General features: G+C 42.4%; 1 protein-coding gene across 1 annotated transcript in view; it reads right to left on the bottom strand.

Moving 5' to 3' along the window:
* Nucleotides 1-281: 281 nt before the first annotated feature.
* Nucleotides 282-15,598, bottom strand: part of LOC120050971 (cyclin-dependent kinase 8-like) — a 29,245-nt gene continuing 13,928 nt past the window's right edge. The window contains exons 8-13 of the mRNA XM_038997524.1: nt 15,427-15,496; nt 15,047-15,119; nt 14,832-14,929; nt 7,050-7,137; nt 1,855-2,007; nt 282-1,730 (exon numbers count right to left, since the gene is read on the bottom strand). Of these exons, the coding sequence (XP_038853452.1) occupies nt 1,605-1,730; nt 1,855-2,007; nt 7,050-7,137; nt 14,832-14,929; nt 15,047-15,119; nt 15,427-15,496 (608 nt within the window). The 3' untranslated portion in view covers nt 282-1,604. The remainder of the gene's footprint in view (nt 1,731-1,854; nt 2,008-7,049; nt 7,138-14,831; nt 14,930-15,046; nt 15,120-15,426; nt 15,497-15,598) is intronic.

Raw genomic sequence — 15,598 nt, 5'->3', positions numbered from 1 at the left:
TATATTTTGGGAGAGGGCAAACTCATCTTCTGTGTAAGTGTGTGAGAGAGAAAAAGACCAGAAGAGATATAGAGAGGGAGAGACAGAGGGCAGAGAACGAGTAATGACAGATCTTAGAGATAAAAAAAGGACGAACTGCAATTGTTCCATTATCGAAGACACTCTTCTATTCCTGGAAGAGAACATAACCTGGAAAAAAGCACTCACATAACACAGAGAGACAGACAGACACACAGAGAGACAGACAGACACACAAAGAGACAGACAGAGAGACCCCCCAATGTCAACATTACCACTTTTATTGTCAGGATACTTGCGTCATGTAAAATATTTCAATACAGTAAAAATGCATGTTCCATATGCCATCCTCCACACAATGTGTTGGTTTGTCATCAAGAAGATAAGGCTTTGCCCACAGCAATAAAAACGGCAGCTCTCTCTCAGCACAACAGAAGCTGCTTCGACACTTTTTTTTTTGTGTGAAAACAAAACGGATTAAATTATAAACTACTAAAATCTTATTTTTTATTCCTTTTGTTGTTTCTCAATAAAGCCCTCAACCAGAGCTGTGGGCGGGGCCCCACAAACTCCCAGAATGCTCCTGTCAGCAGCTCAATTCGGTCCCCAACGAAGACGCCCATGGAAGGGCGGACAGACACAAAGACACAGACGGGAAGACAAACAGACAGAGGGACAGAGACAGGAAAGACATATATTCTGTCAATGCTGGCAGTCACATAGCAGCTTTAATCTCATCGAAGCTTCAACAGGAAGAGGGGAATCCGGCTGGAAAGGGGGAGAGCTTTGGTGGAGGGGTAAGGAGAGAAGGAAATGAGGGTAAGGGAAGAGGGGAGCCCCGGGTCCACCTTCTGTTTGTTGGTCTTGTGGCTGTAGTTAAGTACCAGTTCTGAAGGTTAACTTTGTAATGGTCACAAACCTGCAGCGACGATAACTTGAACCACAGAAGAAGGAACGAGGGAAACAACAAACTGACAGCATCTGTTCTTCCTTCTCCATCTTCCTCTTGGTTTAGTCTCCATGTGTTGCTCATGGTTGAATTGAAGTCATTTTCTGTCATGGCTAATGTTGTCGCGTTATGTCATTTTCTGTCATGGCTGATGTTGTCGCGTTATGGCATTTTCTGTCATGGCTGATGTTGTCGCGTTATGTCATTTTCTGTCATGGCTGATGTTGTCGCGTTATGTCATTTTCTGTCATGGCTGATGTTGTCGCGTTATGTCATTTTCTGTCATGGCTGATGTTGTCGCGTTATGTCATTTTCTGTCATGGCTGATGTTGTCGCGTTATGTCATTTTCTGTCATGGCTGATGTTGTCGCGTTATGTCATTTTCTGTCATGGCTGATGTTGTCGCGTTATGTCATTTTCTGTCATGGCTAATGTTGTCGCGTTATGGCATTTTCTGTCATGGCTGATGTTGTTGCATCATGTCATGTTCTTTTAGAATGAGTATATGGTATTAACATACTGGGCTAATGGACTGCTGCAGTGAGGGTGGACCGGTGGGCTGTTGCCATGGACACACCCACTTCCCTTAGTACATTCTCCCTAGCGGGCATGGCGAGGGGTGGGTAGAGGTCAGGGGTCAGTAGCGGTGGGTCTGGTGTGAGTACTGCGGGGGCTGCTGGGAGGTAGAGGAGTATCCAATGCTGCTTTGGGGCAGTGATGTGCTTGGTCCGGGGTTCTGGTAGGCAGCATGTGGATTGGAGCGCTGACAGATAAATAAGGTAACTTATCAGACTCTTAATTTCCAATTTAGGTTTTTACAATTTGGTGGGATAACCCAGAAATGAGCTAAATCATGCTGTATATGGTATTGCGTGTGTGTACCATACCTGGTAGTCTGTAGTCATGAGGCCACTTGAGGTAGTGACGGGCGGGATCACTCGCACCTTCTTTAGGGGCGGGCCCTGGGCATGGCTATTGTCAGGGTTACCAGTGTGCCCCGCCCCATTGGTGTGGTTGTTCCCCTGCTGCTGCTGGTTCTTCTGGAAAATTAAACACCCACCCAAGCATCCATCAACGGATAACCGTACACTAACACACACTGGAAATGCACGCAAATGTTTTGCTTAAAAGACCCAATGCAGCCGCTTTTATATCAATATATTATATCAATATCAATTTTGTATCAATATCAAATCATTTCTGGGTAACAATTAAGTAACTAACTGTAATAGATTTCCTAGATTTCCAAGAATGTTGCTAGGACTGTCTGGGAGTGGTCTGAGTGGGGAGGGGACAACTGGAAAACAAGCTGTTATTGGCAGAGAGGTTTGGAACCCTCTGTTATTGGTCTATTAACCAATTTACCACAGTGACGTCACCATGGAAAGCTGAAACTCAATTCCATTACAAACCTGCTGATTACAAGTTTGTGTAGAAATAATACAAAACACAGGAGAGAAAAAAACACACTGGGCCTTTAAAAACTTTATCTACATTTGACTAAACACACACAAGTCAAAAGTTTGGATAAACCTACTCATTCAAGGGTTTTTCTTTATTTGTACTATTTTCTACATTGTAGATTAATAGTGAAGACATCAAAACTATGAAATAACACATGTGAATCATGTAGTAACCAAAAAAAGTGCTAAACAAATCAAAATATATTTCATATTTGAGATTCTTCAAAGTAGCCACCCTTTGCCTTAATGACAGCTTTGCACACTCTTGGCATTCTCTCAACCAGCTTCACCTGGAATGCTTTTCCAACAGTCTTGAAGGAGTTCCCACATATGCTGAGCACTTGTTGGCTGCTTTTCCTTCACTCTGCGGTTCAACTCATCCCAAACCATCTCAATTGGGTTGAGGTCAGGTGATTGTGGAGGCCAGGTCATTTGATGCTGCACTCCATCACTCTCCTTCTTGGTCAAATAGCCCTTACACAGGTAGAAAGAGGAGGAAGGGAAGCGCTACTAAGGTACAAAATAGTAAATTTGGTAGACAGAAAGTGCTCTTTCGTAAAAGGGGAGCATTGGTCATCAAAAAGAAAGGAGGCCCAAGGCACTCTCCATATAATTAATTAAAATGCCTTTATTAGTATGGCATGTTCAATAGAAACAAAGTTTTTAAAAATCCGACGCATTTCGGCTGCATGGCCTTCGTCAGGGAGTACAAAAAAATAATACAATGTCCTCTTTTGAACAGTTTTTCCAATTAGCCCTAATTAGAAGAGGGAGTGGTTACAAAATTGATTGGACACACCTAGTAAGCAATACTATACACATTAAAAAGTGAAATACTGAAGCTATCTTATCATAAAAATACAACTCCAAGCTAGAAGTATCAGGACACTTAGAAATGTAGTTCGAACCTTAAATATGACTGGGAGAAGTGTCAAGAATAAGACAGCAATATATTCCATAGTCCACTAGTCCACTAGAACACAGCAAAACATGAACAACAACAGTCTAAACATAGCTGAGGGCAATTGAGCAAAATGTCCACTAGATGACAGCAAATGGACCTATCACAACCCTACAGGAAGGGTGAGAAATCCATATCTTCATTTAAACCAGGGTATTTAGTGGCCTGTAGTTTGTAAATCCAAAAACTTTCCTTTGGTTTAATTGTTTAAGACGGTCCCCTTTTCTAATAGAGGCTGGAATATGATCAATACCCATAGCTTGTAGGGAGACAGGGTTGCCATGGTGTAAGGACTTGTAGTGCCTTGCCATGGTATGGCGTACTTGTGTTCCGCTAAGCGGTCTTGAAGGCGTCTCTTTGTCCGTCCAATGTAGAACACCTTGCACTGTGGACATTCCAATCTATAGATGACATGAGTGGTTTTGCAGTTAATGAAATGCTTGACGTAATACTCCATTTTGGAAGCTGTGTCAACAAAATACTTATTCTGTGCAATATTTCTGCAATGGTTACATTTAAAAGAGCCCTTGGGTTTGTGGTCAAGCCAAATTTTTTGAGAGTCACCCGGAAGATAACTGTGGACTAATTTGTCATTTAGGGTAGGACATCTCTTAAAGCTTATGACTGGTGGCTCAGGAAAGACTTGACGTAGTAGCGTATCACTTTGGATGATTCCCCAATTATATTTAATGATTCTTTTAATGTTCTCTGCTTCAGTGCTGTATTTTGTAACAAAATACACTCTGATGTATCACGAGGCACTCCCCTTCGCAACAAGTTCTCTCTGTCAAGTAATCCAGCCCTTATACCGGCATCTTTCAGGACCTGAACGCTGTAGCCCCGATTCAAGAAGCGATTCTCCAATTCAGCAGATTTGACACTGTAGTCTGTCTTACACAGCCTGGAGGTGTGTTGGGCCATTGTCCTGTTGAAAAACAAATGATAGTCCCACTAAGCCCAAACCAGATGGGATGGCGTAGCGCTGCAGAATGCTGTGGTAGCCATGCTGGTTAAGTGTGCCTCTAAATAAATCACTGACGGGGTCACCAGCAAAGCACCTTCACACCTCCTCCTCCATGCTTCACGGTGGGGACCACACATGCAGTGATCATCCATTCACCTACTCTGCATCTCACAAGGACATGGTGGTTGAAACCAAAAATCTAAAATTTGGACTCATCAGACCAAAGGACAGATTTCCACCGGTCTAATGTCCATTGCTCATGTTTCTTGGCCCAAGCAAGTCTCTTCTTCTTATTGGTGTCCTTTAGTAGTGGTTTCTTTGCAGCAATTCGACCATGAAGGCCAGTTTCAAACAGTCTCCTCTGAACAGTTGATGTTGAGATGTGTCTGTTACTTGAACTCTGTGAAGCATTTATTTGGACTTCACTTTCTGAGGCTGGTAACTCTAATGAACTTATCCTCTGCAGCAGAGGTAACTCTGGGTATTTCATTCCTGTGATGGTCCTCATGAGAGCCAGTTTCATCAAAGAGCTTGATGGTTTTTGCGACTGCACTTGAAGAAACGTTCAAAGTTCTTGACATTTTCCAGATTGACATGTCTTAAAGTAACGATGGACTGTCGTTTCTCTTTGCTTATTTGAGATGTTCTTGCAATAATATGGACGTGATCTTTTAACAAATAGGGCTATCTTCTGTATACCATGTCCCAACACAACTGATTGGCTCAAACGCATTAAGGAAAGAAATTCCACAAATTCTCTTTTAACAAGGCACACCTGTTAATTGAAAGGCATTCCAGGGGACTACCTCATGAAGCTGGTTGAGAGAATGCCAAGAGTGTGCAAAGCTGTCATCAAGGCAAAGGGTGGCTACTTTGAAGAATATAAAATATACTTTTTTGGTTACTACATGATTCCATATGTAATATTTCATAGTTTTGATGTCTTCACTATTATTCTACAATGTAGAAAATAGTAATAAAAAAAAAAAACCCTGGAATGAGTAGGTGTGTCTAAACTTTTGACTGGTACTAAATATATATATACAGTGGGGCAAAAAAGTATTGTCAGCCACCAATTGTGCAAGTTCTCCCACTTAAAAAGATGAGGCCTGTAATTTTCATCATAGGTACACTTCAACTATGACAGACAAAATGAGAAAAATAATTCCAGAAAATCACATTGTAGGATTTTTAATGAATTTATTTGCAAATTATGGTGGAAAATAAGTATTTGGTCACCTACAAACAAGCAAGATTTCTGGCTCTCACAGACCTGTAACTTCTTCTTTAAGAGGCTCCTCTGTCCTCCACTCGTTACCTGTATTAATGGCACCTGTTTGAACTTGTTATCAGTATAAAAGACACCTGTCCACAACCTCAAACAGTCACACTCCAAACTCCACTATGGCCAAGACCAAAGAGCTGTCAAAGGACACCAGAAACAAAATTGTAGACCTGCACCAGGCTGGGAAGACTGAATCTGCAATAGGTAAGCAGCTTGGTTTGAAGAAATCAACTGTGGGAGCAATTAGTAGGAAATGGAAGACATACAAGACCACTGATAATCTCCCTCGATCTGGGGCTCCACGCAAGATCTCACCCCGTGGGGTCAAAATGATCACAAAAACGGTGAGCAAAAATCCCAGAACCACACGGGGGGGACCTAGTGAATGACCTGCAAAGAGCTGGGACCAAAGTAACAAAGCCTACCATCAGTAACACACTACGCCGCCAGGGACTCAAATCCTGCAGTGCCAGACGTGTCCCCCTGCTTAAGCCAGTACATGTCCAGGCCCGTCTGAAGTTTGCTAGAGAGCATTTGGATGATCCAGAAGAAGATTGGGAGAATGTCATATGGTCAGATGAAACCAAAATATAACTTTTTGGTAAAAACTCAACTCGTCGTGTTTGGAGGACAAAGAATGCTGAGTTGCATCCAAAGAACACCATACCTACTGTGAAGCATGGGGGTGGAAACATCATGCTTTGGGGCTGTTTTTCTGCAAAGGGACCAGGACGACTGATCCGTGTAAAGGAAAGAATGAATGGGGCCATGTATCGTGAGATTTTGAGTGAAAACCTCCTTCCATCAGCAAGGGCATTGAAGATGAAACGTGGCTGGGTCTTTCAGCATGACAATGATCCCAAACACACCGCCCGGGCAACGAAGGAGTGGCTTTGTAAGAAGCATTTCAAGGTCCTGGAGTGGCCTAGCCAGTCTCCAGATCTCAACCCCATAGAAAATCTTTGGAGGGAGTTGAAAGTCCGTGTTGCCCAGCAACAGCCCCAAAACATCACTGCTATAGAGGAGATCTGCATGGAGGAATGGGCCAAAATACCAGCAACAGTGTGTGAAAACCTTGTGAAGACTTACAGAAAACGTTTGACCTCTGTCATTGCCAACAAAGGGTATATAACAAAGTATTGAGATAAACTTTTGTTATTGACCAAATACTTATTTTCCACCATAATTTGCAAATAAATTCATAAAAAATCCTACAATGTGATTTTCTGGATTTTCTTTCCTCATTTTGTCTGTCATAGTTGAAGTGTACCTATGATGAAAATTACAGGCCTCTCTCATCTTTTTAAGTGGCAGAACTTGCACAATTGGTGGCTGACTAAATACTTTTTTGCCCCACTGTGTATATATATATATATATATATATATATATATATATATATGGCACTCACATTTCTGACTTTCTCTGCCTTGTCCTCTGGCTCCTCCTCTGTCAGGAACTCCCTCTTTGGGTAGGGGATCTGGCAGCCTGCAAACACACTGAGTGAGAAATACAAAGAGTTATCAATCACTTTTCTTACAGGATATACCCCCACATAACCCCAGACATGTAGTAATAAATGTGCTACTCCGTTCTGTCACCTCTGGTCTCCTGGCGTCCCACCCCTACCGGGGGTCTGCTCCCGCTCAGCCCAGTAAAAGCTATTTTCTGTTCTGGCACCCCAGTGGTGGAACCAGCTTCCCATTAACGTCACGACAGCTGCCAATCTTCCAAAAATTGTTTGAAACCCTACTTCTTCAAAGCAGTGGAGGCTCCTCAGAGGAGGACCATCCTCCTCAGTGAATTTCATAAAAATGTTAAGTTATCCTTTTCAGATAAAACTATACTAAATATAATCACGTCACCAAATAACTGATTAAAACACACTATTTTGCAAAGAAGGTCTACAGTAGCCTCAACAGCACTCTGTAGGGTAGCACCATGGTGTAGCCAGAGGACAGCTAGCTTCCGTCCTCCTCTGGGTACATTGACTTTAATACAAAACCTAGGAGGATCATTGTTCTCACCCCCTTCCATAGACTTACACAGTAATTATGACAACTTCCGGAGGACGTTCTCCAGCCTACAGAACTCTTGCAGCATGATCTGACATGTTGTCCACCCAATCAAAGGATCAGAGAATTAATCTAGTACTGAAAGCACAAGCTACTGCTAGCTAGCACAGCAGTGGATAAAATGTGGTGAGTTATTGACTCAGAGACAAAGACAATAGATGAACAGTTTTGAACACATTAATTTCTTCCAAAATGAGACGTGAGACAGATTGAAAGTGAAAAGAAATGACACTTACTTTGCTAGCTAGTTTAGCCTACTGAAACAACTTGCTCCAACAGAGGGATGCTATGTTAGCTAGCTGGCTATGACTTTCCAACACAACACTGGAACTCCAAGTCAAGGTAAGCTTTTGGTATTACTACTGCGTGGCCCGCCGGTGTAACTGCATACTGACTATACACTAACACGTTAGTTCTATTAGCTATGCTGACTATGATGTTACTTTAGCTAATATGGTGGCAATGATGTAGGCTGTTTGTAGAGGTTTGGCTTGGAATGTTTTTTTCCGCCTGGTCACATACAGCTGATTTGTTGTGCATTGAAGTCCACAAGCGAAGGGAAGGAATACAACGTGGCTGCTATGAGAGTTTATGCATGATCAGGGGTGTATTCATTCCGCCGATTCTGTTGAAAAAAAATTCTTAAACGGAAGCAAACGGAACAAAAACGGGGATAAACATACCTGTCCAATAGAAACTCTTGTTTTCAATGGACTAACGATTACACCCTATATCAGCTAGATGCAGGCATGAGTGTGCAAGGCGGTATTGAATGCCACTGTCTGTCACCTCATTTGTCTCTCGACCTGTTTGCTCCGACATTGTAAACTTTAATTCATAGGCTAGGTTGTAGCAACTTCATGATGAGTATAGGGAAAATTAGAGTATCATGTAGTAGCCTAAACCGATCGCTGTTACATTGAACTGGGTGAATGGAATATGAATGAAAGTCATCCAATATGCTGTAATAGAAATAAGGCCATGCTCAGACCTGCCAACCCTGTCCAACTGTTTAGAGTACCAGACGGGCAAATTGGAGATTCATGTGCTTAGACAAACATTATGCATCACACCCGGTTCAGTTCAGTCCTCTGAAAAGGTATTTAGAAAACATAAAAGATTCATACTGATAAGTACAGAACATATAATATAAATAAATGTTTTGTGGAATTAGCATAGATTGTCTGTATGTTTATTCCATTACATGTACAGTATAGAATGGAGATAATTATCTATAACGTTTTTCTTAGCACATGCCCCCAAGTTTAGTCTCTATAGCAGAGGAACGCTAGTCACCTCTCACAGGGCCAACTACTAGGGCCAGCTCACAAGTATTGGCTTTTTAGACACGGTTCCTAAGCAATAGTAAAAGCAAAATCATTTTGAAAACATAAAAACAAATGATCACATCGACACAGACTGCAAACTGGCTACACAAAGCTTAAGTAGGCTACCGCAAAGGGAATCTGAACGCTGTTCAGCAGGCTACCGCAAAGGGAATCTGAACGCTGTTCAGTAGGATAATGCAAAGGGAATCTGAACGCTGTTCAGCAGGCTACCGCAAAGGGAATCTGAACGCTGTTCAGTAGGATAATGCAAAGGGAATCTGAACACTGTTCAGTAGGATACCGCAAAGGGAATCTGAACGCTGTTCAGTAGGATAATGCAAAGGGAATCTGAACGCTGTTCAGTAGGATAATGCAAAGGGAATCTGAACGCTGTTCAGTAGGATAATGCAAAGGGAATCTGAACGCTGTTCAGTAGGATAATGCAAAGAGAATCTGAACGCTGTTCAGTAGGATAATGCAAAGGGAATCTGAACGCTGTTCAGTAGGATAATGCAAAGGGAATCTGAACGCTGTTCAGTAGGATAATGCAAAGGGAATCTGAACGCTGTTCAGTAGGATAATGCAAAGGGAATCTGAACGCTGTTCAGTAGGATAATGCAAAGAGAATCTGAACGCTGTTCAGTAGGATAATGCAAAGGGAATCTGAACGCTGTTCAGTAGGATAATGCAAAGGGAATCTGAACGCTGTTCAGTAGGATAATGCAAATGGAATCTGAACGCTGTTCAGTAGGATAATGCAAAGGGAATCTGAACGCTCAATCTCACACAAATCATCAAGGAACCCACCAGGTACAACCCTAAATCCGTAAACATGGGTACCCTAATAGACATTATCCTGACCAACTTGCCCTCCAAATACACCTCTGCTGTCTTCAATCAAGATCTCAGCGATCACTGCCTCATTGCCTGTATCCGCTACGGGTCCGCGGTCAAACGACCACCCCTCATCACTGTCAAACGCTCCCTAAAACACTTCTGCGAGCAGGCCTTTCTAATCGACCTGGCCCGGGTACCCTGGAAGGATATTGACCTCATCCTGTCAGTTGAGGATGCCTGGTCATTCTTTAAAAGTTACTTCCTCACCATATTAGACAAGCATGCTCCGTTCAAAAAATGCAGAACTAAGAACAGATATAGCCCTTGGTTCACTCCAGACCTGACTGCCCTCGACCAGCACAAAAACATCCTGTGGCGAACTGCAATAGCATCGAAGAGCCCCCGCGATATGCAACTGTTCAGGGAAGTCAGGAACCAATACACGCAGTCAGTCAGGAAAGCAAAGGCCAGCTTTTTCAAGCAGAAATTTGCATCCTGTAGCTCTAACTCCAAAAAGTTCTGGGATACTGTAAAGTCCATGGAGAACAAGAGCACCTCCTCCCAGCTGCCCACTGCACTGAGGCTAGGTAACACGGTCACCACCGATAAATCCGTGATAATCGAAAACTTCAACAAGCATTTCTCAATGGCTGGCCATGCCTTCCTCCTGGCGACTCCAACCTTGGCCAACAGCCCCGCCCCCCCCGCTGCTACTCGCCCAAGCCTCCCCAGCTTCTCCTTTACCCATATCCAGATAGCAGATGTTCTGAAAGAGCTGGAAAACCTGGACCCATACAAATCAGCTGGGCTTGACAATCTGGACCCCCTATTTCTGAAACTGTCCGCCGCCATTGTCGCACCCCCTATTACCAGCCTGTTCAACCTCTCCTTCGTATCATCTGAGATCCCCAAGGATTGGAAAGCTGCCGCGGTCATCCCCCTCTTCAAAGGGGGAGACACCCTGGACCCAAACTGTTACAGACCTATATCCATCCTGCCCTGCCTATCTAAGGTCTTCGAAAGCCAAGTCAACAAACAGATCACTGACCATCTCGAATCCCACCGTACCTTCTCCGCTGTGCAATCCGGTTTCCGAGCCGGTCACGGGTGCACCTCAGCCACGCTCAAGGTACTAAACGATATCATAACCGCCATCGATAAAAGACATTACTGTGCAGCCGTCTTCATCGACCTGGCCAAGGCTTTCGACTCTGTCAATCACCATATTCTTATCGGCAGACTCAGTAGCCTCGGTTTTTCTAATGACTGCCTTGCCTGGTTCACCAACTACTTTGCAGACAGAGTTCAGTGTGTCAAATCGGAGGGCATGTTGTCCGGTCCTCTGGCAGTCTCTATGGGGGTACCACAGGGTTCAATTCTCGGGCCGACTCTTTTCTCTGTATATATCAATGATGTTGCTCTTGCTGCGGGCGATTCCCTGATCCACCTCTACGCAGACGACACCATTCTGTATACTTCTGGCCCTTCCTTGGACACTGTGCTATCTAACCTCCAAACGAGCTTCAATGCCATACAACACTCCTTCCGCGGCCTCCAACTGCTCTTAAACGCTAGTAAAACCAAATGCATGCTTTTCAACCGTTCGCTGCCTGCACCCGCACGCCCGACTAGCATCACCACCCTGGACGGTTCCGACCTAGAATATGTGGACATCTATAAGTACCTAGGTGTCTGGCTAGACTGCAAACTCTCCTTCCAGACTCATATCAAACATCTCCAATCCAAAATCAAATCTAGAGTCGGCTTTCTATTTCGCGACAAAGCCTCCTTCACTCACGCCGCCAAACTTACCCTAGTAAAACTGACTATCCTACCGATCCTCGACTTCGGCGATGTCATCTACAAAATAGCTTCCAATACTCTACTCAGCAAACTGGATGCAGTTTATCACAGTGCCATCCGTTTTGTTACTAAAGCACCTTATACGACCCACCACTGCGACCTGTATGCCCTAGTCGGCTGGCCCTCGCTACATGTTCGTCGTCAGACCCACTGGCTCCAGGTCATCTACAAGGCTATGCTAGGTAAAGTGCCGCCTTATCTCAGTTCACTAGTCACGATGGCTACACCCACCCGTAGCACGCGCTCCAGCAGGTGTATCTCACTGATCATCCCTAAAGCCAAAACCTCATTTGGACGCCTTTCCTTCCAGTTCTCTGCTGCCTGCGACTGGAACGAATTGAAAAAATCTCTGAAGTTGGAGACTTTTATCTCCCTCAACAACTTTAAACATCTGCTATCCGAGCAGCTAACCGATCGCTGCAGCTGTACATAGTCCATCGGTATATAGCCCACCCAATTTACCTACCTCACCCCCCATACTGCTTTTATTTAGTTACTTTTCTGCTCTTTTGCACACCAGTATCTCTACTTGCACATGATCATCTGATGATTTATCACTCCAGTGTTAATCTGCTAAATTGTAATTATTCGATTTATTGCCTACCTCCTCATGCCTTTTGCACACATTGTATATAGATTCTCTTTTTTCTACCATGTTATTGACTTGTTTATTGTTTACTCCATGTGTAACTCTGTGTTGTTGTCTGTTCACACTGCTATGCTTTATCTTGGCCAGGTCGCAGTTATAAATGAGAACTTGTTCTCAACTAGCCTACCTGGTTAAATAAAGGTGAAATAAAAAATAAAAAACGCTGTTCAGTAGGATAATGCAAAGGGAATCTGAACGCTGTTCAGTAGGATAATGCAAAGGGAATCTGAACGCTGTTCAGTAGGATAATGCAAAGGGAATCTGAACGCTGTTCAGTAGGATAATGCAAAGGGAATCTGAATGCTGTTCAGTAGGATAATGCAAAGGGAATCTGAACGCTGTTCAGTAGGATAATGCAAAGGGAATCTGAACGCTGTTCAGTAGGTTAATTCAAAGGGAATCTGAACGCTGTTCAGTAGGATCATGCAAAGGGAATCTGAACGCTGTTCAGTAGGATAATGCAAAGGGAATCTGAACGCTGTTCAGTAGGATAATGCAAAGGGAATCTGAACGCTGTTCAGTAGGATAATGCAAAGGGAATCTGAACGCTGTTCAGTAGGCTACCACAAAGGGAATCTGAACGATGTTCGCTAGAAGAGTCTGCTGTTTCAAACTATGTAAAGGTGCCTGCCTATTGTCTTTCTTTTCAGAGCATACATAATTTCAGATTTTCAAAATTGATAAAATCTCAAATGTAGTGCAAGGGCATTTTAGAAGCATTGCCTCTATAGTTAATATCGGACACTCATTCATTCTTCATCGTGCAGTCTTCTAAACTCGACTCCATTTAATTCCAAGATGTTTATATTTATTTTTGATTATACTTTTGTAATGCTTTTTGTGACGTGGATCATAATTACTGTTACAGTATCAGGTTGCGTGATCCTTGTAATGGATACGTGGAAAATACAACTAATGAAACGCAGAATTGAATGTTTTTCACACTCGCACAAATGCGACCAGTTATTTTTCGTATTTGTATTTAATTTCTTTCACTAGCAAATGCGAGTGAACTGCTGGCACTTTAGAGCCCACTGAATGTCCATCTTATGTTCTCTAACGTTAGCTTGAACCAATGTGTTTACCTTTCCACAACACACGGAGTGGAAAAGGGATTTGTCCATGTGTTAACTTACAGCTGACAGTCGGAAAACTCAGCATCACAACAAACAGGAGGGGCAGACATGAGGTAGCTACGTCTAATAATGATGTATTCATATCCAGGTCAGTTGACACAAACTCCATTCATGTCTGTGTGTTGCAGCTCGAGAATCGGGATGTTAGATTTACTCAGTGGATACTTTTCTTCTTCTTCATGTAATAAAAAAATAACAGGCCTTTTTCATTTCTGCGTACTTTTAACTCGGATCTCGTACCTGCGTACATGGACAGAGAATTGGGAAGTTGGTACGCAAAATGTTTGGCCGGTCTGCAAGCCCATGAAAACAAAACTCCCTCATCTGAAACGGCACTGACCGGCACTGCTTCAAAGAGTATCTTAAATCAATTCCTCCCCAAAAACTACACTTGTCTTTTCTTACTAGCACTGACACTGCATGTAACTACTTTACTGAAGGAAAATGTTCTTACTACGACTGGGATGTGGTTGTCTCACTTAGCCATCTTAAGATGAATGAACTTAAGTTGCTCTGGATAAGTGTCTGCTAAATGACTAAAAATGTCAAATGTAATACGTGTTATGTAGTAATACCTGTTATGTGGTAATACATGTAGTAATAAATGTGTTATGTGGTAATACATGTAGTAATAAATGTGTTATGTGGTAATACATGTAGTAATACCTGTTATGTGGTAATACATGTAGTAATACCTGTTATGTGGTAATACATGTAGTAATACCTGTTATGTGGTAATACATGTAGTAATACCTGTTATGTGGTAATACATGTAGTAATGCCTGTTATGTGGTAATACATGTAGTAATACCTGTTATGTGGTAATACATGTAGTAATACCTGTTATGTGGTAATACATGTAGTAATACCTGTTATGTGGTAATACATGTAGTAATGCCTGTTATGTGGTAATACATGTAGTAATACCTGTTATGTGGTAATACATGTAGTAATGCCTGTTATGTGGTAATACATGTAGTAATGCCTGTTATGTGGTAATACATGTAGTAATGCCTGTTATGTGGTAATACATGTAGTAATACCTGTTATGTGGTAATACATGTAGTAATACATGTGTTATGTGGTAATACATGTAGTAATACATGTGTTATGTGGTAATACATGTAGTAATACCTGTTGTGGTAATACATGTAGTAATAAATGTGTTATGTGGTAATACATGTAGTAATACCTGTTATGTGGTAATACATGTAGTAATACCTGTTATGTGGTAATACATGTAGTAATAAATGTGTTATGTAGTAATTAACAAGTTATAGATGTTGTATTAGGGTCCTGACTCACTCGGAGGTGGGCAGAGGTTCCTCCAGGAAGTAAGGGTCCTGCATGGCCTGCTCAGACGTGATCCTACGGATCGGGTCCATGGTCAGCAGCTTCTGAAGCTAAACACAACGTTAGACACATCATGAGTAAAACACAGTGAACGTTCATACAATGTCAGCCTGAACAATGCTACAGTATGTAACAACAATCTCCAGGCAAAACTAATTTTAACTCACCAAGTGGAATGCTTTGCTGTCTGGTTTCACTTTGTGTTTCTCCATGTATTTTATTAGGCTGCAGTTTGTATACCTGTAAATAAAAAGGTGTTATTTCAGTTTGTACACCTGTAAATAAAAAGGTGTTATTTCAGTTTGTACACCTGTGATAAAAGGTGTTATTTCAGTTTGTACACCCGTGATAAAAATGTGTTATTTCAGTTTGTACACCCGTGATAAAAGGTGTTATTTCAGTTTGTACACCCGTGATACAAGAACAGGTTATTTCAGTGGATGAGTAGAAGACATATCCAATCTTAAAATCCTAAAATAGATCTTGTCCTGAGCTGGCAGGAAGCATGCAGGCAGTCAGGCACACATGTAGAGATAAAGGTACTCACGTGTTCCTTCTGAAGTCCTTCATCAGAGTGGAGTGCTCGGGCATCTTCTTGATGTCTTCCCAGTCCTTCTCTGAGGATTACATCATCAGACTGTGTCAGTGAGTGTTTGTACAGAACCCACATATTGTTTTGGATTCATACAAACCAGGACAGAAGAGAACTGTGCCTAGTC

The sequence above is a fragment of the Salvelinus namaycush genome, chromosome 7, assembly GCF_016432855.1.
Source record: "Salvelinus namaycush isolate Seneca chromosome 7, SaNama_1.0, whole genome shotgun sequence".
Lineage (NCBI taxonomy): Eukaryota > Metazoa > Chordata > Actinopteri > Salmoniformes > Salmonidae > Salvelinus > Salvelinus namaycush.
Note: the sequence above shows the minus strand (reverse complement) of the source record. Positions and strands in the feature narration are given on the sequence as shown.